At 41.3% G+C, this 25001-nt stretch overlaps 4 protein-coding genes across 5 annotated transcripts in view; 1 reads left to right on the forward strand and 3 right to left on the reverse strand.

Moving 5' to 3' along the window:
* Window positions 1–2346, reverse strand: part of dnah1 (dynein, axonemal, heavy chain 1) — a 38317-nt gene extending 35971 nt beyond the window's left edge. For both annotated transcript variants that reach the window (XM_044122699.1, XM_044122698.1), the window contains exons 1-5: window positions 1928–2346; window positions 903–1047; window positions 653–803; window positions 397–511; window positions 28–279 (exon numbers count right to left, since the gene is read on the reverse strand). In XM_044122699.1, coding sequence (XP_043978634.1) covers window positions 28–279; window positions 397–511; window positions 653–803; window positions 903–1047; window positions 1928–2042 — 778 coding nt within the window. In that variant the 5' untranslated portion in view covers window positions 2043–2346. The remainder of the gene's footprint in view (window positions 1–27; window positions 280–396; window positions 512–652; window positions 804–902; window positions 1048–1927) is intronic.
* A 5604-nt stretch (window positions 2347–7950) lies between these two features.
* Window positions 7951–14732, forward strand: si:dkey-202e22.2 (netrin-4). The gene is made up of 10 exons (XM_044122701.1): window positions 7951–8545; window positions 9908–10383; window positions 10467–10766; window positions 11704–11830; window positions 11990–12178; window positions 13019–13235; window positions 13694–13815; window positions 13890–13958; window positions 14035–14205; window positions 14321–14732. Exons 1-10 carry the CDS (start codon window positions 8455–8457, stop codon window positions 14494–14496), a joined length of 1938 nt encoding a protein of 645 aa, XP_043978636.1. The 5' UTR covers window positions 7951–8454; the 3' UTR covers window positions 14497–14732.
* Window positions 14733–15120: 388 nt separating this feature from the next.
* chchd4a (coiled-coil-helix-coiled-coil-helix domain containing 4a) lies at window positions 15121–17629 on the reverse strand. The gene is made up of 3 exons (XM_044122702.1): window positions 17433–17629; window positions 16903–17001; window positions 15121–15986 (listed from the first exon to the last, which is right to left on the reverse strand). Exons 1-3 carry the CDS (start codon window positions 17452–17454, stop codon window positions 15655–15657), a joined length of 453 nt encoding a protein of 150 aa, XP_043978637.1. The 5' UTR covers window positions 17455–17629; the 3' UTR covers window positions 15121–15654.
* Window positions 17630–18542: 913 nt separating this feature from the next.
* Window positions 18543–24266, reverse strand: LOC122834345 (protein transport protein Sec61 subunit alpha-like 1). Its single transcript, XM_044122703.1, has 12 exons — window positions 23942–24266; window positions 23126–23193; window positions 22955–23020; window positions 22787–22865; window positions 22340–22471; window positions 22127–22236; window positions 21850–22003; window positions 21580–21740; window positions 21301–21498; window positions 20230–20421; window positions 20072–20148; window positions 18543–19621 (listed from the first exon to the last, which is right to left on the reverse strand). The coding sequence occupies exons 1-12, from the start codon at window positions 23946–23948 to the stop codon at window positions 19435–19437; spliced, it is 1431 nt and encodes a 476-aa protein (XP_043978638.1). The 5' UTR covers window positions 23949–24266; the 3' UTR covers window positions 18543–19434.
* Between the last annotated feature and the right edge of the window lie 735 nt (window positions 24267–25001).

Consider the following 25001-nt stretch of genomic DNA (forward strand, 5'->3'; position numbering starts at 1 on the left):
AGAAAACAAACAAATCAAATGACTTACTTTTCTTGTGTTTACTTTTGCGTCCTACTTCCTTATCTTCCCGAGGGCTGTGATGGAAAAACATCTCATCCTCCTCCTCCTCCTTCTCCTTCTCCTCTTTCTTATCCTCCTCCTCCTCCTCCTCTTCCTCCTCCTCGTCTTCATCCTCATCCTTTTCTTCCTTAAGAACCTCCTCCACTAAGTACTGACATTTTTCCGAACTATAGTCAAGAACCCCAACTAAATGCCATTTGTACTCAGGGTATGAACTTTCTGAATCACGTTAGAAAAAAAGACAAAGACACAAATTTTGAATAAAACTATATATAAAAAAAATCTATGAATTTATATTGTAGAGAAATAATTTTACACCCAAGACAATGCAATCACCAGTAAGCAGCAAGGCCAATGCAGGAATAGGCTTTCGCTTAGGCCATCCTTGGTTTGTGCCCAGAGTGAGCCAGCTTTCTGGTGTCCGGCATTCGTAATCATCATTGTCAAATATCTCATAAAATACAAAAGAAAAAAATACAAAACTCAGATCAAATCAAAAGATCTAGGGGGATGTGGGCATTTTGAAAAATGCAATACATATATGCGAGATGGTTGCCATATAGAAGTACCACAGCAGCGACACTATATTTACCTCAAGTGGCAGGAAGGGTGAAACCAGCTTGTACGACTTAGGAACAGAATCATCCTGGTTGACTGGGAATCCTGGCATCAAGTTGTTAGACCTTATGCCTTTTGCTGCCAGGAGTTGAAGTAAGTCTAAAACCAAGTATCCTCTACGAAGTCTGTTAACAGAAGTAATAAAAAAAAAGACTTTAAATTGATTTATTATTTGCTAAAAAAAGAACATTCTTTATAATCTTTATCACAAAAACAGCTCATACCTCTCTTCCACTAACTGTCGAGGAGCGTGTCCAGGGACGGTTATGTAGGGAACCTGAACTTTGGGTGTGTCACCACCGACGGCGAAATACGGATCTTCTCGAAGACTGTTGTCAATGCACAGGTCCCATGGAGACGTGAAAACTCCTATGATACGTAGCGTGGAGAGGAGTTTCTTTTACCGTGACACAACTGCGTTATTTTAAGCAGAACTACTATGTGCTTATTTGAAAAATCCAATCCGTACGGCCGTTTGCGAAAATATTCCTACCTCTTGAAATTTGTTCTTTCACTTTTTATGTTAAACTAAAAAACTTCAATGACTTTTTATTTTATTTTATAAATTGGTAGATGTTTCAGTCCAAAGCGAGCGTACGAGATCCGCTCCGAAGAGCTGGGTCTTTTTGAGTTTCCTGAAGACAGACAAGGATGTCCCTCTTTGTAGGACAACATCGCTGACTTAAATTTGATGAATCTAAGGGTAACAGTGGAGCTGGAGAAAAGTGACGTGTACTTTATTTGTACTTTATGTGACTGCCGACCACAAAGCAGCATAACATTGTGAAGTGGGAAGAAAAAAAAAGAAAATGTGATTTTCAAATTTTTGGCAAAGAAAAAAAAAAAACCTCACATAGCTATTTATCTAATAAAATTCAGCCTAACCCGTTGTCTTCAGAAATAAATAAATAGACTCCACCTGCATCAGAGGTTTGTTGGAGAACAATTAGTAAAAAAAAAGACACAGGATGTAATGGCTACATTCCCCCACACATAATATACAACTCTTAAAAAGCATACAAAACTTTCCCAATTTTCTTGTGTGAAAACTTTGGACAAGTATATCACTTCCCATCCAACTCACAAGTATAGACTACTTTGTGTGGTAGCATTAGAATCTCAATATAATAAAGTGAAGTTTGTTGTTTGATGTGAGGAAACGATCAGGTAATAGCAAAATATCTGGAATGCTGTTATTGGCATACACATTAATTCTGCACTAATTCACTTATGGCTACAACATCCTCACCCTCTGATGTCTTCCGAGGACCAAATTCCCGACCGGAGGTGTCAGGGGCCAACAGTCGTCTAACTCTGCGCCTTAAAAAAGCAGGCTTTTCTCCCGGAGGTTTTGTGGGTAACATTGGTGGCTTCGGACCTTTCTTGTCTATTTGAAGGAATGCTGCCACGCCATCAACGGTAGGATTCCAAAGCTAGTAAGCGCAAACTCAACGGCTATTAAACGGTTGGCTTTTTTTTTTATTATTCGTTGCTACGAAATTGTCTAAAAAAGAAAAAAGAAAAGTTAAATGAAATGAAATAAATACAGTGCCCTACCGTAAACTGTAACGCTGAGCCAACTTATTTTATATAAAGGTCAAAGCTAACGTCGCGCTGAACGCTACAAATCTCCACTTAGTTATCCAGTAAAGTTAACAGAAAAGTTACTCGCTGTTGCCATGGAGATTCAGTACAGCTGTATGCTTTGGAGACGCTGTTGCGCATTTACTGCGCAACTTGTCCTGTGTAAAAGAAGAGCATGCTACGTCAAAAACGTAAGTTTTGTAGGAGATAGTAAAAAAAAAATAATAATAATAATAAAAAAAATAGAAAGAAACCGGAGCAAATCGAGATATTTGTTGACCTACACTGTTTCTGGTGATGCTCTGCTTCCTCCAAAGTATAAAAAGTTTCATCTGAACACTGAATTCATGACTCTAAATTGAAAATAGAGGGTCACAGAATAGTTTACTAGGCACTGTTATTTAGTGACCAGTAACTTAATTGAGCCAGGCTGTTTCTGGGGATTTATTTTCCACTAATAAATAATTTAACCACTACAGTCACAAGACTCCATATTGTTACAAGTGCATCAGAAAGAAGAACCTTTTGGAAGAAGATGGTGGAGTTTTAATCAGATTATGTTTATATCAGAAAATAAACATTAACATGTAGGTCCGTTTGTTAAGGCATGATAAATGGATAAATTGAATGTAGTGTGAAGTGCTTTGGAGTTCTCTGGACTTGACAGCTTTCACTTTGTAAATAGAGGCTTTTATTTTTTTTTTCCAGCCAATCAATAATAAAGACATTCTTGGTGAAATGTTTAATGGAGGTCATCTGATCCTTTGCCTGTGTCCCAGCAGAGCTAAATTTCCAAAGGGATGACCTCACTTTAACAAGATATGAAAAATAACACTGTCTATGAGGATCTAAACAACCCACATCTAGTAATGGGAATATTAAATCAGAGCAGCGTCGGTGCTCAGAACATGCTAACCGCAATAGGTTATTAACGATTGCCACATGCTAGAGCAATTAAATAAATCCATGTAAAAGACTGGAGTTCCAACGAAAACCGCAGAGAAAACCACGAGTCTCTGATGAGGTGGCGGCCCTTAAAACCTGGTTTTCTACCCAGATTTGCCTGACAATGCCTGCATCAACCGTGGAGCCTGGAGGCCACCGTGGAGATAAGAACCTAAATGTAAAGTTGTGGCTAGCAGCTCTGGTTAAGTCAAAGTCGTTAAACCTCAAAAAAAGAAAAACAAAACCTTGATCCTCCCTGTAAATCCACATTCTTTTCAATCTACAAGCCTTGGCTGACTTTCTGCTGGCATTAAGGTTCAACAGAACATCGTTTTCAAAAGAATGTCAGTGTAGATCGTTTTCATGATCTCTGGAAGGACAAGGCATCATCACATCCCTGATTTTCTTCTTTTTTTTTTTTTTTTTTTTTTTTTAAGTGAAAATCACTAACTGCACATTAATGACATCAGCATGGGTTGCTCAGTTCACCAGATGCTCACCAACAGGATCAAATGCCAGCCAACCCCCTCTATACTGTCACAACTTGTGGGCAAGAAGCAGCTGCACAGAATTCCTACTTAGACCCTCCACAGAAACGTATATTCTACAGTAACCACAGCTGTGCACTGGCGAAGCCACCTGGTACTCTATGGTTGAGTCCAGACGCAGGAAAATAAATATGATTGAAATCATATTTATCTTTCCTTTCACTTTTTCACATTGACCAATTCAACAACTACAAACATTGATTTATTTTATTGGAATTTCTGTTAATAGAGTAAGAGGGACTGCCTGTTTGTGAAGTGAACGGAAAATAATGCAAGGTTTCACAACATGTTTTTTTGTTTTTTATTAAATTAAAATCTGAAATGTGTGGCATGCTTTTGCATTAGCGCCATTACTGACGTCCCTCAAAGCAAATCTATTGCAACACTTCACTTCATTCAAAAAATTAAGTCCACGTGTGCACAAGTCGAGCTCAGCAAAGCTACAGAACATCACAGAACAACAGGAAGATTGAGAAGCATCACTGACAAATGAAGGATAAAATGATGGAAAAGTTTAAAGGATGTTTGGGTTCTAAAGCGACATCTTTAAAAAGAAAAACAAGTCAGGTACAACTGCAAAACCGACAAGGTGAGATGACATGCTGTTGTTGAACAGTGTCCTTCGCAGTTAACCAGGCGTTTAAACTGTCATTGTGACTCGGGATGGCACACAGGTGGAGTTGGCGTGCCAGTAAAGAAGAGCTCTGATTGGCTGAGAGGGGCGTCAGAGCCCAGCAGCCCACTGAATCAGGCAGAAGGAGCCGTCTGGACCCCCCACCCCCCAGTCTGCGTCCCTCGACCTCGAGCATCTGTCTCTGATTTCTCCTCTCATTAACTCTACTTCATTGTGTGGCTTTTGGAGTGAAACCAAAGTCAGTACCCAGGGGCTGTAAAAAGGCTCCAAATAGTGAGGAAAAAAACCCACATGAGATCAGAAAATGAAAACTGTTTTGAATTATTAAGGCATCAGAGTTGTGTCTGCTCATCTAAGCGATGCTGAACCCCACTGGCGGGAGGTTAATTTATTATTTCTCGTTTACCATGCTGACAACGTTAGCTCTTTGCTTCACACATGAGGTCTGACGTGATTTGTGATATGTGAGGCAGTCAGAGTGTTTCATCGAACACAGTGTGAGGCAGGAGGGAAAGAAAACGGTGAACAGAATCTTTAACGCGCGTCTGTTCGTGTTGTTGTCGGGAAAATACAATCTGCACTGGTTTGTCTGAGCGGGAGACAAACCAGTGTCTCCCGCCATATCTTTGTGGCCATATCTTTATTTGAATGTCTGCCTGCTGATGTATGTGTTTCATGGGAGGTTGCTGGTGACAAAATAAAATCTTGAGCTCATTAGAAAGTGACAAAGCATAAATAAAAGGGTCCAACAGCGAAAGGACATGGAGGGGTGCAATATTTCAAGTTAGCATGAGGGGAGATTAATATGTGGACAAATATTAAACACAGATCCCAACCATTAACAAGCCATCTTCATCTCAACTGAAGCCTCATTTGGTAAAGTAGAGTGAAATGGAAAGTATTCTTATACTTTCAACTGATATTACCAAGAATTGCACGAGCCAATTCATTCTGTAGCTTTTCAGCACCGTCATCGTTACATCGAGTTTCACCGTTTCTTTCCCCCCCTCACAGCTGTTGAACCTCTCTGTCTTCATCTCGTGATGTTCCTTTTCTGTATGGCGTGTCTGCATGGCAGTTGTCACAAGGAAGGGTACTGAATCAAACTCATGATTGCCACTGTTTCAATCATTCTTAGGTTAGACTGTGACGGTTAAACGGACTAGAATCAGGAGTAGCAGCTTATTGATCGATTGCTTCGTCAAACACCTTTCACTGTTATGGTAGTGAAAGAACATCATGGTAACCCATGCAGGCGAGTAATTGATTTCTAGCAGCTAAAACGTCTCAGTAAAGATACCATTAAACATTATTAAAAATGGTGGTGGGGGGGGGAAGACATTTTTCAACTTGTTTCCACACTAGGAGACGTTGTTTACCCTAGTTTTTAACGGTGACTTTTTAAACAAACACTTTATTGCTTGTGGTTGTTTTTGTACTGCCGTATGATACAAAATTATCCCTAACTACAGCCTCGTCCGCTTAAGATTTAACAAGTTTTGCATTTGAAAGCCTAAATGAGCTCTGCGTAATTTACTTGCACAGACGTTTATCGCACTTGCTGCTCTTAAAAATGTTTAACAGCCCCCCACATTAAACCCTGACCTTAAACTTCGGCTTTAAGTCAAACAAAACCTGCCATTTGAAAGCCTTTTCAGAAATCAGAAAACACACCAAAGCGGAGCGAGATTCTTTTTAGAGCTCGCCAGACCCACATCCGTGATTTGATTCTATGTTTTAACCATTACCTCCATCGTTCTTAGACACACGAATCCACACAGGTCAGACGTAAAAACATGGAAAGCTCATTTCCGTGTTTCGGGCCGAGCCAAAAGCGGACTCTAAATCATTTCGAGCCGGCCCAAAAATGTGTCTGTCCTGGTGATAAAAGTAATGAGCAGCATGCTCACATGTTTTAAACAGGAATGACCTGATCTTTCACAAACATGTAGATTTTTACTCGCACATGTGTGAGACAAAAACAGAACATGTGAGATGTGAGAAGACGAAGTGGTATTTATTGTTTGGAGCACTTCCAAAAAATAACATCCCTTAGAATAAATTCATGTTTATGGTTGTATAATAAAGTGAATAAATATATATTAGAAGCATCAATACTTTGATGCTGTTTACAAGAAGAAAGTCAACCCAAGTAGAGAAAAACTTTGATTGATGGCAAAAGGCCAATCAATCAGCTTCTTCTAAAACATTGGATCAATAAGAACAAACTAATTGTCCTCGTTTGTTCTGTCAGCCTTTAGTAATTATGTTTTTTTTGTTCTTTTTTTTTTCTTTCAGGAGAAAGGCAGATGGTCAAGTCTGAAAGCAATTTGTACGTCTCTGAGAATGTTTATCAAAAAACCATCCCAATTCCACGTGTCCGTTCCAATTTTCTGAGCTCCTTTCTCTCCCAGTTTAAACCATGAATCTGATCTGACAGAGTTCTTCCAGCGCGGTCTGTGTGAGAGAAAGATAGAAACATCAAACTAGACAAAGGACTATATGTATCCCGTGGCTGAAATTAATTAGCAAAGACGGACTGTCAAGGCTTTGTGATGCGACTTTTTGAAGATTGTTTATGACCCATTGTTACAATAAGGAACTACAAAGAGAGAAGCATATGGAAGAGTGAAAAAATAAAATCCCTTTCTTGTCTGGCTCATTTGCATGAAACAGAAAGCTGCCAGATTCCTCTGGTGCCACAACGCAACGAATCAAGCGGCTTGTGACGGACTATTTTTTTATTTTTATTATTATTATTATTATTGCTCAGGTTTCTCTGTGCTCAGCTTCAAAGAAGCTTTCAACTTGGAATTACTGCAGCTGAAAAACAAGTGGGAAGAAGACGATAAACACATTTCTAAGCCTCATTATGAGGCCCCGGGTCCTGAAGTGACCGCGTTTGGATGGTATGTGCTGCGATGCTGGTTTATATTAGTGGTATGGGGGGAGCCAATGTCAATCGCGGGTCTGTCCCCAGCAATGTTGCCAACCTCTGGAGGAATCTTGTCCCTTATGTTTGGACCACAGGAAGTTTTACTGTGGTCCAAAGGAAAAAACAAACAAACAGTGAGAATGTATATTATATTTATATCTGGAAACAATTGAGAGAGCACTTCACTGAATCCCATTGAGAAACTCCTGGTTATTCCACCAAATATTGCTTTCTGAACTCTTCCCAAGTTAAAACATCATTGTTGTTGTTTCTAAATGAATATGAACTTGTTTTCTTTGCGTTATTCGAGGTTTGAAAGCGCTGCATCTTTTTTGTTTTTTTGACCATTTCTCATTTTCTGCAAATAAATACCAAATATTTCCTTGGAATTTTGGAGAAATGTCAGTAGATCATAGAAGAATATAAACTTTATCTCTTAGGTTTACATTTGTATTATTAATATTTAACACTTTGGACAGAGTAGCTTGTCAACTAATAAGCAATTTCACCTTGGGGATCAATAAAGCATATTCCCTTCTATTCTATTTCAGAATGGTGATGGGGAGTCCGTTAGTGAGCATTTTCCAGGCTCGGACATGGTCCCTCTTAGTCCCCCATTTGGGGCGCCACTGGGCGTCAGTCCCACTGCCTATGTATAAATAGAGCGTCAGCTCCTCTGTTGAGCCTACACGCTGAGAGCGCACATTGACAGGACGATTAATATTTTAGGCTTGCTACAGAATGAATAACAGAAGCGTTTGCATCGTTTTTCATGTATACATTTTCTACGACAGAACGAGGTTAGTCTCTCTATGAGCAAAATGAAAGACCAGTAAAATAAAAATAAAAGAAAACAGAGTTGGAGCATTCCTTTTGTTTCCATCTTCTCGAAGCCCCCCCGCGATGAACCATCCTGCTCTGCCCAGGATCTCTTGATGGTGCGTTAACTTTTACCTTTTCTTCCACCGGGCGGTGGAAGAAGAACGCCGGATAAATTCTCCCGGATTTGCCTGGACCTGGACGCGCGGTTGCGTAACCCGCGGGGAAATGTTCTTTAACTGGGTTAAGCGCGATGCAGCGACCCGTTTTTGCGGGATGGCGTGCGTGTTGTAACCTCAGAAGGAACAAGGATGACGGTGGTTGACGTGCTGGGCAGAGGAGGGCAGAGGATACTGGTGGCGCTCGGATGGCTTCTCTTTATCGGGACGCGCAGCGGAGCAGGTGAGGAGCGCCCGTCTGTTTGTTGCGCTGATGCCGTTCATCGGTTCCTTCTTTCCCAGGAGAGAAACAAAAAGCCATCACGCTGCAGTCATACAGCTTGCTGATAAATCGGACTTCTTTCCATTCAATGCAACTTGAGAAACCGTCGATGCTGTCACAGAGTGAGCAGCAGCAGCGATGTCATAGTCATTCAGATTAATAATTCATGGAGAACACAAGAGGTTGACTTTGTTTTTTGTTTTTTTTTGTCCATGATGTCAACAGAGGAAACTTTCACGAGATTTTATGTAGAAGTTATATATAAATGTGAAGTATAAGGGCAGTTATGTTCACCCTGATTCAACATTGCAATTCTACAACCAATACTGCAAGTCTTTTTCTTGTCTTGCCAATGACTCTCGGTTGGTTTTCCCGCATGACGTTTGATTGAGCCGTTGCACCTCATGATGCTGTGATCTTAAACATGCAGTTTTAACTGCATGTTTTGGGTTGGCGTCCTGCCAGAAGTTTAACCTCTGGGCCAGTCACATGCATCATGTTGCAGGTTTGGCTCTCCTTTCAGCTCAGTCCAGAAGTTTACCCGTTAACCTATGGAGCGTCCTTTGTCATTGCCGAGGAAAAGTTTCCCTCTGTTGAAACAACAGTCTTGCCTGGCCAGGTCTTTCTGCATGAGGTTTGCATGTTCCCTTCCTGTGTATGCTTGGGTTCTCTCTGGGTACCAAAAACATGAGCTAGGTTAACTGGTTTCTCCAAATTGCCCTTAGGTGTGAGTGTGTATGTTTGTTTGTCTCTGTTACGCTGCCTTTTGCCCAATGACCTCTACTGCTGGGTATCAGAACCCCCACTACCCTGTAGGATAAAATGAATAACTGGATGGATGCTGCCAGCACCTCATTTCACTGAGGGAATGTTAGTCTACTGGCACGCTAAGCATTTTGTGTGAATTCTATCAGCACCTTCTTCCACATGTACGCTGTGTCGATAGCGAGTAAGAGGTCAATATGACTTACCTTCAGCAATGGCTGTCATGTTGTACCTCTTTACTTTTTTTTTTCTTTAGTTGCGTTGGGTTGTATTTACAGGGATTAGTGTAAAGGGGGCAGAAAACAAATGTTCAAAACACATTCTTTTTGCAAAAGCATGTGGACGGTCGTGCATCACTTTCTTCCAGTTTATGTTGTTTCTGTCGTTTTCCCATTGCTTTTTGTTGGTCTGCCACATAAAATCCCTATTAAGTACTTTGAGGCTTGTGGTTATAACATGACGCAAGTGGAAAACCGCAACTGGTTCAAATACTTTTGCAAGGCATTGTATTGCTCAGTTTGTCTTTTCACCAACTCGTTCACACTCTGTTTGTTGCAGCTTCTAGATGTGTAAACCAAGCCTGCAGTCCACCCATCGGGAATCTGGCTAGTGGCCGGGCGCTTCTAACCCGGACAAACTGCTGTGCCAACCATTTCCAAAGTTTGTGCCCCCATCCTCCAGAGAACCCCCGCTCATGCCAAGAAGACACTCATCCTCCTTCTCTGATGACCGACGACCCGTTTTTGCATCCGGACACCTGGTGGGCATCGAGAGGAGGCGACATGGGGCAGGACGAGATCCGGTTGGATCTGGAGACAAAGTTCTGTCTGTCTCACGTAGTTTTGGTCTTCAGGTCTCCCAGGCCTGCTGCCATGGTCATTGAGCGCTCTGCTGATTTTGGAAAGACCTGGGAGGCTCTCAAGGTGTTTTCTCACGACTGCAGGGTGGAATTTAACTTGGACGATGACCTCAGAGGGCCGGGCTCGCTGTGCACGTCCCGGTATTCTAGTCCTCTCCCTTGTAGCGGTGGGGAGGTAAAGAAGTTTGCACAAAGATGTAAAGCATTTTCATAACACCCAACCAGTGCTATTAACCTCTCTCCTGCCCTCTCTACTAGGTAATCGTACGTACTCTGGATCCAAGAAGTGGAAAAACCTTTGACCCCTACAGTCCAGAGGCCCTCGTCCGCCTTACTATCACAAATCTCCGCATCAGACTACTGAAAACTCAGACTTGTCCTGCATCTGTGAACTCCTCTGCAACATGGACAAACCCCACAGCCACTTCAGAAAGTCCACCCTCAGCACCATTTGCCATTTCCACATTGCTGGCCAGAGGGACATGCCTCTGCCATGGGCATGCGGAATATTGCTTACCACATAAAATCAGTGAAGACAAAAGACAAGACAGTGACATGGTAAGTGGTGAGTCTTGCATTTGTGTCAGACGAGAAGCTAAGAGATAAAAACGTGTCTGATGGTTATTGTAATGTCTGTTCCTTTAGATGGATGTTAAGTCTAACAGGAAAAGGTGATTCTGAAAGCAAACGTGTTCTGAAAATGTTCTGAGACGTCTTGAAAGCAAAAGTGTAGCTATTTTCTTGGTGTTGCCACTAAGCCTGTCACAATAGGCAGTATTTTTGTTAATTGCATGAAAAATTAAAATGAGCTCAATAATTTCCATTCTGATTAATATTTTTTATGGTCTCAGTTGTGTGTAGTTTTTGTTTCGGTTTTATTTATTTGTTTTTTTTGCCAGTTTATTTTGGATATTTTAAATATCTTCCATTTTCAGTGTGGTGTTCATTACAAAATTAAAGTTTATGGATTTTTTTTTTTAAGAGGGTGAACTTGTGTTGTTATGCATTATCATTGTTTACTCACATTGATTTCTGTGACAATTTATTGTCCAGCAAAATTTGTTTTCATGACTCCTAACTTATGAAGACAAACTCAGATATGGCTTTCTCATATGGCATGTTTTCTTTCTTCCTCATTTTAAAGAGTGGGCCTTTGTTACATTTAAACTCATGGGAGACAGTAAAAAATGTTTTTTAAAAAGATTTTCAAGGTTAGTCAATGTGAAGTATAGCTTCTGCAATAACGGTACATTTACCTTTAAGGCTTTTCACAAAATTACCAGAAGAGCTGATAAATGGAAAGACAGATTATTTTGATATTTTTGTTCTTTTTCTTGTGCTTGCTTTTAGTGTACAGTTGGGTGTTTCCAAAAGTACCTGTTGATAAATGGCCCATCATTAACTTTCAACTCTTGAACCTTAAACTTTTTTAAGAACAGGTGTGTGTAAAAATTCACTAATGTTGGATAAAGAGACTGAGCAGCATCTCATCTAGGTATTTGGAAAGTGTCTCTGCGTCCATCACACTGATGGGGATCACTGTGAGAGGTGTGCCCCGCTGTATAACGATCATCCCTGGAGGCCTGCCAATGGCAGCAGTGGTGAGCCGAACCCATGTCAGAGTAAGTGATCAATATTGGACTGTGTTATCAGAACATTTTAGTCTCAAAGTCCTGTGTTTCTGTCACTTCTCTGAGTTTTTGTTGATGACCAGTCAATATTTCCCTCCTTGTCTTTCTACCTCCTATGATGACCACCCTTCTCCCCCTCTGTTTTTGAAGAGTGTGAGTGCCATGGCCATGCAGAGAGCTGTCACTTCTCTCTCCGGGCGTGGATCTCCACGGATGGAGTCAGCGGCGGCGTCTGTAACGACTGTCAGCATAACACTGAGGGCCGCAGGTGTCAGCGCTGCCGTCACGGTTACTATCGCCACTTGCCCATGCCCCTTAAGTCTCCCTACGCCTGCACACGTAAGAGTCTATTGATCACGAGTTAATAAGAATTTAGGGTTATAACATTATGACCTTGTAATCATGGTTTTACTGATTTAATGACCGTCCCCTCATTCATAGATGGATGGACGACTGGCTGGATAGATGGTTGGTTTGTTGGATCAACACATTAATTTACAGATGGATTATTTGTTGGATGGATCCATTTTCCTCTGTCATTGTGTCCTTACCCAAGACACTTCACCCGCCTTGCCTACTGGTGGGGGTGAGAGGGCCTGGTGTTGCCGGTGCATGGCAGCCTCACTTCCGTCAGTCTGCTCGAGGGCAGCTGTGGCTACTATCCAGTAGCTTGCCACCATCACAGTGTGAGTGTGTGCGTGAATGACTGACTGTAGAGTGCTTTGGGGTTCTTTGGACTCGATAAAGCTCTGCACAAGTACAAACCATTTACCATTTTATCATGGATGGTTTGTTGGATGAGTGGATGGCTGAATGGAAGGATGTATTTAGAGAAGGACGGTTTGTTGGATTGATGGATCTATTTTCAGATGGATGGATGGATATATTGCTTGTTAGATAGACAGTGGGATGGATGGATGGTTCGGATGATTAGTTGGATGGATGAATACATGGCTTGTTAGGGTCACAGCTGGATGAATTGTTGGATGCTCTCAATCTTAAATTAAAGTCAATCACAGCTTTCATGATCACTCTGTTTCTGTAGGCATTGGGTCAAAATGAATGTGTATGAGATTGAAGGATTCTCCTTACTAACTTATTGAAAATCAATCAATTGAACTAGTATAAAACAGTAAATAGTAAGTGTGCTAATCCTTCCTGTCTCTGTCCATGTTAAAGGCTGCTGGTGTGATCCCCGGGGGTCGTTGCCTCCCTCACCTGGACAAGCGGCACCCTGGTGCGACCCTAGGAATGGGCAGTGCCGGTGTAAGCCTGGCGTAGGGGGCATGAGCTGCAGCCACTGCCGGCCCGGCTACTGGGGCTTCGGAGAGGATGGCTGCACGCCATGTGTCTGTCCAAACAGCTGTGATCCAACTACTGGACTCTGTTTGAACAGGTAGACTTCTAAAGTCATTTAAAAAAATTAAATTGCAATTAGAAAGAAATCTGACTGTAGATTGATCCAACAATGAATAAAAACATAAATACTGTCACATTTGCTTTCAGCACTTTGACTTGACACTTAGTAGAACCACCTTTTCCTGCGTCTATGTCTGCAAGTCTTAAAGGGCAAATCTTGACCAATGTTTGAATAGAACGTATCAGCAAAAAGAAACAAAGCAAGTCTTGGGAGAAATTCTCAATTGGATTCCAATCTGGGCTTTGACTGGGACTCTAAGACATGGGCAATGCTTGTGGTTCAAAGTTTAAACCATTCGACTGTAACTGGCTGTCCTGCTAAAAGTTTACCCTTCCATTTAAATCTTTCAAGTTCCCCCTCTCAATAAGTCTTTTGAGGGCAGGTTTTTATGCTGATTGGTTCAGTGGGCAAAAAATGTATTTCCACTTTTACAGCTACCCAAATAATCACGTACTAAACGTGCCTATTGGTGGAAAAATCCCAGATGTGGACGACGTGTTCATAGCTGAGGAAGAATGGTCGAAGGAGCTTGCAGTGTCTGCTCTACACAATACAGGTGATGTTTACTTGCACTGTCGGGAATAGTTTTGAAACAATAAAAGCAGAGCATAATGTACTGTCCTTACACAGGGAAATGCAGGTGTAAGGAGAAAAGTCTGAGAAGCGTCTCTGACCTCTGCAAGACCAAACATGACTACGGTGAGAAAAGAACTGCTTATGACTGAAATGGCTCTAAAGAACCCTTTTGACCTTCTTCCTTCGCCGTTCATGACAGTGATGAAGGCGAGCGTGCTGTCGGCGCACGACAAGGGCAGCCATGCAGAGGTACGGGTCAAAGTCCGTAAAGTGCTTCGATCGGGTCGGGTGGCGCTGCACTTGGGGACTGCCAGCGTGTTCCCTCTGCCCTGGACTCATCGGGGCTGCACCTGCCCCGTCCTCAACCCAGGTAAGCACGTCGCAAAAACTGTGATGGAACAAGCTTCAGTAAAGTCAATAAGTAATCTGTGTTTTTTAAAACGCAGCCCTAAGAGATTTTACTTTTACACCGTTTCCCCCTTTAGGTGTGAAATACTTGCTTGCTGGCCCGGAGGAGCCGGGCACGGGTCGTTTGTTGGTCACCATGCAGAGCGTAGCGGTTCCGTGGACGCCTCGACTATCTTCGCTTTTATCAGAGGCGCTGAGGAACGGATGTCTACGATACAAACAGGCAGAGCAAAATTTGGAGGACATAACTTGACGTGAAAGCGGACTACTCAGCAAAAGAAACTTTTAAAAGTCTGAAAGTGACTGAAAAAAACCCCAAGACTCAAACTCAAAGCCTGATGAGTTCACAAATTGCCTTGGAAGAGCTTTCCTATGAATGATTCGTATTGTGTCATGTTACAACCACAAACCTTAATGGATTTTATTGGATGTGTATATATTTGACCAAACTAATGTATTATTGTTTAATTGAAGGAAAATGGTGTTCATCTTTCTTTCTCAGAACATCAGAAGAGCATCATGCACTCAGCACTGCAGCGTCAACACTTTGCAGTCCTGCTTCGCACATCTAGATTGGAAAGGGAAAGAATCATGTAGACAGAATTTATGTAAACTTGAAAAGTTTATTTTTCTTTGTTCATGAATTTGTTTATGGGCTCCTGGCGTAGACGACAGGTCTTCAGGTCTCATTCAATCCACACCTTTCATTTATTTGCCAGTTTTCTCTTGTCAATAAAAACATATTTATTCCATAACGTAAGGATGTTGTTCGTCTTCAACAGAACAGCAGATCAGAGAAAAAAGATAATTAGGTGACCAGTTTAAGACAGAAATTTTTTTTTGCTACAAACACAGAGACAGCCTGAAAACTTGATGGTGACTTCAGCAACCACTTTATGACTTTTCTTTTTGTTTTGACAGCAAGAACATCAATGACAACATTAATTTGTTGTGCGAAGATTTCTACTGGACAAAGAGCACAGTGAGAAACAGAACACGTTCCTTTAATTTTTCCCTCTGTTTTGGTCTCAGGTGATGAAAAAGGGAATTGATATTACACATCAATAATATCTTGAGGGAAAAAAATAAAGCTATTATAGCTTAAACTAATGTCAGTTTGGATTTTAACTAATTTTCTGTATCTTACATCAACAGACTGACACTGATATACAAAGAAAAAGGCTCTTCTGTTATTCACAAGAAGCAGTGATATAAACTGCTGTTGCATATAATGTAATACAAGTCCAACAACTCAAGTCCCTGCTAACAACATGAGGGTAACCTTTCATCATTTAGAGGTTAGAAGACAAATCACTTTCGCAAGTCCTCTGCTGTTCCACGAAAAACGTTTAGCTGGCTAAAGACGTTTTGCTTAAGAAGAGTCACTCTGCGATGGTCTGACTGGCTCTAGCTAGCCGACCGCAGCCGACGCGCTGTCTGGTGAAGCTACTGAAGAAGAGTCATTCTCAGACAATAAGGCAGAGCCGTCGGCAGCAGGAGCGCCGCCCGATTCAGCTTGACGAGGGTTTTCTTTGTCTTCCTCCTGCGGATAGAGGTCGGGGTACCTCTGCATGCACTCCTGCATGGTGCGGAACTGCTCGATGCACTCGGAGCCTTTCACCTCCTCCTGGCTGTAGTGGAAGCACGAAAAGGCCTCCTTGAACTGAGAGCCGCAGGGCCCGCTGGCCATGCCGCCCAGGCAGGGGCAGTTCCAGTTTATTTCTCCATTGGGCAGAATCAGGCCTTCACAAACAAGACGTTGACACGGGTCAGTTTGGCTCGACTTAAAATAATACAAGCATCATTCCTTAGCAACACCCTTTAACTGATTTAAACAAAAAAAAACAAAAAACATTTGCTTCCAAAAATTATTAAAACAGTTGACGAATATTTGTGCCTACATACTTGACTTATCCATGGAAAGTTTTACTTGTGAAATAAGTAATTTTTAAACTATTATTATTTACTTGTTCACAGTCATCCTCATAAGCTTTCGAAATGTGTATTTATTATGCAAGTTTTTTCAAATTATTCGAAAAAATATTGCTAAATTTTAATGTGGCTGGTTACAAACATGATTACCTCTTAGAAATTAAAACTCTAAATGCAATTTGGACGTCATTAACCATCTGTTTTAATCAGAGAGACATGCTTAAATGCCAGAAGAATGCAAGTATGATAATATGTATTTCAGAAAGTAAAAGAGAGTTCATCTCCAGGCAATTTTTTTTTAAATAGAGTACACTGAAATAGATTAATAGGTGTGATTAATGTGAAAGAAAACCACGATCGGAAGGACTTCCACTTAATTCTTCAGCTTCACATCAACTGTGAAAACTTGGCATAATTGCATAGGTGCAACTTGCAGAGGGATGTTTATCCAGTTATGTCAGGTTGTACTTATATATTTGAGCTCATGTGGGCTACAGGGCACCCAGTTCTTGTTTTCAACATTTATAAAGCTGTTTGTTGCTTGATCATGCATCACGTACATCACTAAAAACACAAAAATATTGTCTTTTATGCCAAGGTTGAGGGTGCGGAAAAAAAATAAAAATAAAATAATAAACCTTTGCACTCGAACTGTGTGTCTTAGTTACATCACAACACTTGACTTATTAAAGATAAACGTCTCAATGCGAGGCTGCAGAATACTCACCCTGGTCCTCATAAGGGTCATCAGGGTCATCTGCTATCAGCTCGGCGTTGCTAGGAGTCTCGTGGTCTTCTTTGGTCACGAAGATGATCCGGTCCTTACCTTAAGTAAGAATGAAAAGTCAGCAACAATGACAGTGAATGTGGTTTGCTTGCCAGGTTTTCCGTATCGCAGGGACAAAAGCTGAAGTATAACTATTGCTGCTGTTTCACTGGAAAATGGATAGACAGCGCCCTCTGATGTCCACACTGATTCAAAGGATTACCGCGACTTGTTAAACAACACTACAGACAATTCATCCTCTTTGTCTGTTATGGCGGTTACTCAAAAGGTGTAATTTACTTTATCTCTACAGTTAATGTCCAGTCCAATTTTACAACTAGAGAACGTTTCCTCCCTAAGCCGGCTATCTCCAGCTCGAGGCTGCGAGAAGTTCTAGCTGTTTCTAGACGTTAGCTTAGCATGCAGCATGCTTGCCCCTTACATTACCCCGAAATGGACCGAAACATGACACTAAAGAACATTTAAATTACCTTCCTGCTTGCAGTACGACATGTCTGCTGGTACGCTTGTCCGTGGACCTTCGTCCCTCTCGATAAAAGACGACCGAGGCGAGAGGAACCGAGAAACAACGGAGATTTCATTTGACAGAATAGCAGGTGTCACACCGAGTTCTGTGACCGGCGGGATTGACTCCGCCCCCGAGTCGCCTGCCTGTACTGTGACCTGTCCGTGTTCGCGCACAAAAATGACGTCACATAAGTAGATTTTGTCATTTAACGTTTCGGAATAAAATTTCTGAATTTTCAGTTTAATATTGTTTTATTATTACTATTGTTAATTATTATTATTATAAAACAGTTTAGCGTCTTGCCACGTTGCAACCGTAAGATGTCAGTTTGTGACTGAGATCTTACGGCTCAACAAGTGTGTGTAATTTATATTCAAACTGAACGTTTTGGGCTTCCTGCAAAATTATCCTTGAGGAGAAAATCTAACATTGCGCAAAACACTGACATCATTCCCATGGTGAAACACGGAGGTAGTAGCAACTGTTTTAAAATAAATACTTTGACTAATTTTACTTTTGAGTAATATTTTAAAGTTACACTACCCTCAGTTGAGTAAAATTTCTGGGAGCCCTATCCACCTTGTTACTTTCCTGAATGACAAACATGCAAGTTTTACACAAGTTTCAAAGCTATTTTTAATCTTCTATGCCTGGTTTACTATTTGGAGGTCATATTACTTTGTCTTCATGATACGGTTTGTTCATAAACCTCAATGGCCTTCAAACTACAGCTTAGATTAAACAGCATAATGGGAAGCACAGTTTCCATGACTTCCTGAAGGTGGCATGTCATAAACAGGAGCTTCTTAAAGAGACAGAAACCCAATTTCAAAGTTTTAAAAGGCAAAGTCAAATTTCAATTGTCATGTTTGATATATATACCATTTGTATAACAATTGAAGGTAACAGTTACTAGATTATATAAAATATCACTATGTGCCTGGAAAATAAAACATAAGATTTTTTTTTTTTTTATTCGTCATAATAAAATACATAAGAAGTTCAACAGGTATTAACACTTCATTTTCCATTCAAAGATCAACATCATAAAAAAATGAAACCACAAACTGTGTTGGAAAACATTGTCTTTTTTTTAATAACACAATTATGTCTTACATAAAGTAAAAACAAAAATGAACCCCTTTCTCAGCCCTATCAAACCCACCCTCATCCCGACCATCCCGGCAGTTTTCAGCAGCGATTCAGTCTGGGGATAAAAGAGCATGGCGACGCAGGCGAACACGTTCGCTGAGGGCCCAGGGACATTGGACAAACGCTGTTCCCAGCGCAAGACGGCTGTGGATATAAACAGTCTGTGATTTAAAAGAAAAAAAAAAAAAAAAAAAGAAAGAAAATGAACATGACAAACAGTTTGTCTGAGACAACCAGAGACAATTACGAGGAGTGCCGGCATATTCTCTATGCTTTCCGCATCCTACTCTGGGCTCCTGGAAACCTCAGACATGGTTGACAGAGGATGTACAGCATGGCTTTCTATCAACTCCCCCCAAAATGTCCAAACATAATATTTTCTGGATGAGATCAGGATCAAAACGACGTTGCCGTCTTAGTGTTCCTTAAACGCCTACAATAATAAACAAAAATGCCTGAGGTAAGTCGAAGACAGCCACTCACAAACCGTGTGCTTTTTTAAGCGTCAACGGGCTGCTGGAGCAACCAGAAGGCGATTCAGGCAGCCTGCAGAAACCTCTACAGAAATAAAAAAAATAAAAAATTTTAAAAGATGAATGACAACCAATAGTATGCTCAGCTCTCAATGTAACCAAAACACTTTTCTCAAGCAAGAGCAGTATGGTGGAAAACAAAAATGGTGGAGTTAAAAAAAAAAAAAAAAAATTACTTATCCCTGCTGTGAAATACACCAACAGAACAAGTTGCAAAAAAAACAAAAAAAAAAAACAGGTGGATTCTTTGTATGTGTCAGGAAATTGGCAAATTTGATATTAGAAAAGCAGCGCTCCCATACTGCCAACTTCACTCTGCTCTTTCACAAAGATCTCAAAGTACTGGTAGATGATGGTGACGGCCAGGAGGATTCCTGTCCCCGAGCCGATGGCTCCCAGGAAGTCTGCCATGACCGACAGCCCTCCTATACAGAGCCCTCCGAATGCAGCGGCTGTGGGGATATACCTGCAGAGAAGCAGCAGAATTAGGCACAAAAATAAAGAACAACATCTCCTCCCTGTTTCCAATAAGGCTCCTCTAACAGCTGGCTAATAAATAGTTTTAAGATATGCTATCCACTCATCTATAAACACTTTGTAAATCATTAATTAAGGACGAAGAGACTATATGCTAAAAAATTATGTTTACAATAATAATATTTGTAAACGTAAATTATTATTGTTTACAAATAATAATTATGTTTAGAATAACAACTCGAGATAAAATATATAGGTGAACAGACTTAGCTCACTCTTTGGCAAGAAACCTTTAGACTTTGTCTTCTTCTCACCCTTATTTAATGCGTAATAAACAGTTATTAACGACTTATAAAGTGTTTAGAGATGAATTAACATATAAACCAGCCAGGGGAACCTTCTTGTGAAGTGGTACTCCGGTATCTAATGCATTCGGTACCTGTTTAGCTCATGCACCATGGAGGTCTCTCTGTGTCCCCTCATCACCATCTGCTGCTCCTTCAGCTGCTTGGCCACCTGATGAGAACAACATCACATCCGTAAACGTTTCCAGCGTCAGACCCGGCCGCAAATCCAGCCGCGCGACACGGCGCTTACGTCTTTGGCTGAGGATCCCGACACCTCGATCCAGGTCTTTGAGAAGAAGGCACAGGAACCCAGCATGAAGACAATGTAGATGACGGCGTGAACCGGGTCATCCAGGACAGAACCAAATGACTCGGGAGGCGAAAGGTAGTAGCAGAGGCCGCCCACTGGGTAGGCCCGGGCTGGTCCTCCGCTTGAAGTGTCCTGGAAACATTTTTTTTTTTTTGGTTTGGTCAGGAATCGGTTTTAAACTCGATGTAATCGTTTGTCTTTTCGACGGGTGAAATCTGGAGCTGTGTGTTTCACAGAATTCAATGAAGACGGCCGAGGGCGACTCATGACTTCTGCCAAACAGACGGTACGATACACAGATTAAAGAGTCCTGCCATGACAAAATTTAATTCATGTTTTAAAATAAATTGTAGTCAATTTTGGATACATAAGCTCGAGACTTTTTAAGGATGTGCGGACACCCTGTGTTAAAGGGGAGTTTTTACTTTCCACTGTTACAACATGCAAGCTCAGTATGAAGGATCGCTGTGAAGTCAATCACGGAAAGCAAGCAATTTTCTACAGGTCAATCAATGCAATCTGGCTGCTTTCCTTAGATAAAAACTTTTTAAACTACTTTGAGTAGTTAACTGAGCTTACTGTACCATTTGATAACTAGGATCAATTGAAATATACGACTTAATTGAGATTTTTTTCTTCTGCTTGGTGAAGCGCATCGAGACAACACTCGTGAATTGGCACTTTATAAATTGAATTGGTCCTTGTCAACAAATGTTTGACAAATCAATGAATCTTGCACAAGACAGCTGGAATAAGACAGATTAGACGTGTGGCGTCCATTTAATGCAACTGGTTGCACAGAGATTTCATTAAAGGGGTTAAGGAGGTATAAAATGCAAACTTTAAATAAAAGACCAGGCCAACGACCCCTAATAACCTTTTCCTTCCCATTCACACTGATGTGATACTTTGTGTAGGCCCACATGAAAATGATTAAAAACATAAAATGTTTGTTGTAACGTGGCAAAATGTGGAAATGTTTCAGGAGTACAGCAACCCTGTTATACTTACAGACCAGGTTCCTAAGAGATTGACCAGGAAGTTGCCGCTGAAACGCGTCGACAGCATCTGGGAGATCACGTACAGATTGGACACTAAGGCAGACTGCAGGATGATGGGGATGTTAGAGGTGTAGAAAAGCTTGATGGGGTAGGTGTTGTATTGCCCACGGTAACGAGCCGACTTGATGGGCAGGTCCACTCTGAAGCCCTGACGACGTCACAGAAACGGGAACGTGTGATCCAAGCTCGTTTTGTACAACGGAAGGTAATGCGCCGCTAAAAGCCTCACCTGGAAGTATATAACCACGGCGAACACGAAGACGGTGGCGATGAGGTTCATGAGGTTAGGCAGGTTTTGTCTGTAGAAAGCTTCTCTGAGGGCGCGCACTTTGTCTGTGCGTGTGGCCAGCAGGTGGAAGAGAGCGATAATGGCTCCCTCAAACTCAGTACCTAGATAAAACGCATTGTTTAGTCACAGTAACAACTGAGATGCACGTTATTTCTCTCTCTGAGATTAAAAAAAATAAAATAAAAAAGAGGATGTTTTCGATGCTAATACCTCTGCCAGTGTTGACAGTGGTGGGGCTGAAGGCCTTCCAGACGATGGTTTCACAGATATTGGTCGCAATGAAGAGAGAAATACCAGATCCCAGACCGTAGCCCTTCTGGAGAAGCTCATCCAGGAGCAACACTATCAGACCAGCAACAAAGAGCTGGAGAGGAAAATAAATAAATAAAAATCACAACTTCTGAGCAAAAACATGAAGATTAACAAGGATCCATTTCCACTTTTCCATCTAAAACTTTAACAACTTCCTATTCTCATTAGTAATAACCTGAATGATGATCAGCAGGCAGATGCCAGCACCCATCTCTGAAGGATCTCCGTACATGCCCGTCATGACATAAACAATGGCCTGTCCAATGGTGATGATCATTCCAAACACTGCACAAAAAAAAGGAAGAAAAACAACATTAATAGAGAACAAACAAATTATTTGTTTTTAACAAAAAGTATCAAATGGAGACATCCTCAAACGCAGACGTACATTTCTGAGCTCCATTGAAGAGAGCTCTGTCTTTGGGGGTGTCGCCAACTTCAATGATCTTGGCGCCAGCCAGCAGCTGCATGATGAGGCCTGAGGTGACGATCGGTGAGATGCCGAGCTCCATGAGTGTACCTGCAGGCCAGAGAGGAGAAGAGCTCAGCTACAGCGCCAAAGAGACTGCACACATCTGACTACTGAAATGTACAAACGTCTTCCATCCAACTGGAGATAAATTTGCACTTACCCACAACAGACGCAAAGAAAATAGCTAGCTAGCAAGGGTATGTTAGCAGTCACTTGGCAGATGTTTACTTTCTGCCCAGCGTGAACCGAGCAGAAGATCATGTAATCGGTGACCAGAATATGTCTCTGTGGGGTTTTAGTAATGAGGGCTTCTCACGGACCTTCTAGTTTTTACTGAGAGTGGCAGACGTGCGACATACACACCTCTGTTGGAGGCCAGGATTACTCTCATCCAGTAGAAAGGATCTGCTGAATCTGACGACATGATGCCAAACAGAGGGATCTGAAAGAAATACATACAAACATTGATGCTAGCCACTGTGCAGAAAAAAGAAAAGCTGTCAGAACAAAGCATCGGACATGGATACAAACCTGACAGCACACCAGAAAGATGAATAACGTGATGGCGGTCCATAGTACCTTTTCCCTGAACTGAATCTGCAATAATAATAATAATGATAATAAAAAAACATAAATAAGTAAATAGTTTAGATTCTGACCCTACAAAAGTATATTTAAAAAAAAGAGGGGGCAAGAGCTTACCTTCCTTTCTGGTTTCTGAATCTCTGGCAGGACTGCGCAGAAAGGCTTGATAACTTCCAAAAATTTTACTGCATGAAGAAAAAAGGGGAGGTGGGGACAAAGAGAGAGGATAACTGTGGCACCCGACAACTTTCTTTTGCAACGTCAGCCACATTTTAACTTGACCTACACCTCTCTGACCAGGTGAGCGCTGATGCAACGTCATCACTAACCAGCTGCCAGCGAAGCAAAACAACACCAGAGGGGAACTGGTTAACATGGTCAATGCTAAATATGTGAACCTGAGAAAGCCTCGGAGCTACTGGTGTTCACTGCGCAGTCCCTTTCAGATGTTTTCAGTCTCTGTCAGCTCTGTCCATCACTGATGCTGACTATAACAGTAGCTAGAGATTTAATGACCACAACCCAGATGATACAGTTAATTACAAAGGATAGGTGTCAGACAGCAGCGTTTAATAACAAACGGAAGACACATTAGGTGCAGATTCACTTGAATTAACATTAGCTAAATGCTAACTGCTGTGTTTCACCGCAAACCAGCCGACAAAAGCGTTCAAAAGCCACAGCCGACGTTCAACTGACTTTATAAATCTTGTGTAATCTGTAAACTAACTCCGCCAGTGTTCAGTAAGCCACAGCTTTAAACCTGTGGTCTTTATAAGGAGGTTGAACTTTCCACATAACCTGACGTAGGTTAGCTAATTAGCTTCCCTGAGAGAGCTCACTGTTCCCTCCGCTTCCAAGTTTAAAAACGCAGCCGCTAATTCAGATATCTTCAAGAAGACAAGCAGAAGAGCAAAAGGGGATAGCACTTACTCCCCATGGTGTCCTTGGGCCGACTCCTGCTGTGTAGCTGTTAACAGTTTTGAGTGCACAGAGGAGTCAGTGTGGCTCCATCAGCCGCTGCGAGAGGAAAGAGAGAGTCGGAGAGACACGTCACCAGACAAGCCGCAGGCACACGTCACTTCTCCGACGAACAAATATCGCATAATATTATCCGCCACAGGCGGCGTGCACAGCAGTCCACAGGCACAATTTAGCAAGGCTTCCAGAATAACTATTTCCATGTGAAAAATTAGTGATTTTTTTTACGCTTATGTTTTAAACAAGCTTCTCTTATCCACAAAGACCTCCTGTCCCCTAGAGGGCGCCCCATTCCTAGAGTAACTAGTGGCAGTGATTTGGAGACTTCAACCAACCTACCCCACCTATCTGATTAAAGCTGCAAACCGTTTCTCTTTTTTTTCTGTCTTTGTTCAAGTAGGGGCAAGGTAACTGCATTCAGGAGATTTTTTAAAACCTAAAATTGAGATTTATAAGACATTTAAGGCCCGCAATCCCTCACTTTTGTTCATTTCTTTATTAAAAATCACGAAGTTCACATTCAAAAGTTTTACAGATATTCACTACTTTCACAATAGGGACACACCAGAATAGAATATAATAGAATAGAATATAATAGAATAGAAATATTAAGGACAGAAAATATTTTGAGACTATTTTCTCTCCACAATATATCCATTCCAACTCCACATGTGTAGCAGCAGCAAGTTAAAGATAAGTGGAAGTATTCAAATTCACCCAAAGGAAAACATGTAAAAATAAGTATAAGCGCCTGCACAGTAAATTACAACACAAGTAATACTGTACACGTATTGACAAATAGCACACTCAGATAAAAAAAAAGTGAAAGTTGTAAAAAAAAAAAGGGAAAAAAAGATAAATAAAAACAGATATATCTGCACTAGGCTTTTAAAACCTTAACTTGAATATACTAACAGTTTATGTTATGTCATTATTTATTCAGAAACAAACACAGCATACAGCAGAAACATTATATTACAACAATAAATCGTTTCTCCAATTCTGCCCCCTT

The sequence above is a fragment of the Gambusia affinis genome, linkage group LG07 (genome assembly GCF_019740435.1).
Source record: "Gambusia affinis linkage group LG07, SWU_Gaff_1.0, whole genome shotgun sequence".
Taxonomy (NCBI): domain Eukaryota; kingdom Metazoa; phylum Chordata; class Actinopteri; order Cyprinodontiformes; family Poeciliidae; genus Gambusia; species Gambusia affinis.

Bases quoted from the DNA above. Each gene is read 5' to 3' on its own strand.
- si:dkey-202e22.2 (XM_044122701.1), top strand. From the start codon at position 8,455: ATGACGGTGGTTGACGTGCTGGGCAGAGGAGGGCAGAGGATACTGGTG. The intron at 11,831-11,989 runs GTAAGTGATCAA...CTGTTTTTGAAG, and splicing joins TGAGCCGAACCCATGTCAGA to AGTGTGAGTGCCATGGCCAT. The intron at 13,816-13,889 runs GTGATGTTTACT...GTCCTTACACAG, and splicing joins GTCTGCTCTACACAATACAG to GGAAATGCAGGTGTAAGGAG.
- chchd4a (XM_044122702.1), bottom strand. From the start codon at position 17,454: ATGTCGTACTGCAAGCAGGAAG. The intron at 17,002-17,432 runs GTAATTTAAATG...TTCTTACTTAAG, and splicing joins GTCGTACTGCAAGCAGGAAG to GTAAGGACCGGATCATCTTC. The intron at 15,987-16,902 runs GTGAGTATTCTG...TTGTTTGTGAAG, and splicing joins TGACCCTTATGAGGACCAGG to GCCTGATTCTGCCCAATGGA.
- LOC122834345 (XM_044122703.1), bottom strand. The intron at 22,866-22,954 runs GTTTGTATCCAT...TATTTCTTTCAG, and splicing joins TCTTTCTGGTGTGCTGTCAG to ATCCCTCTGTTTGGCATCAT. The intron at 21,499-21,579 runs GTGAGGCTTTTA...TGACGTCGTCAG, and splicing joins CCGTGGTTATATACTTCCAG to GGCTTCAGAGTGGACCTGCC.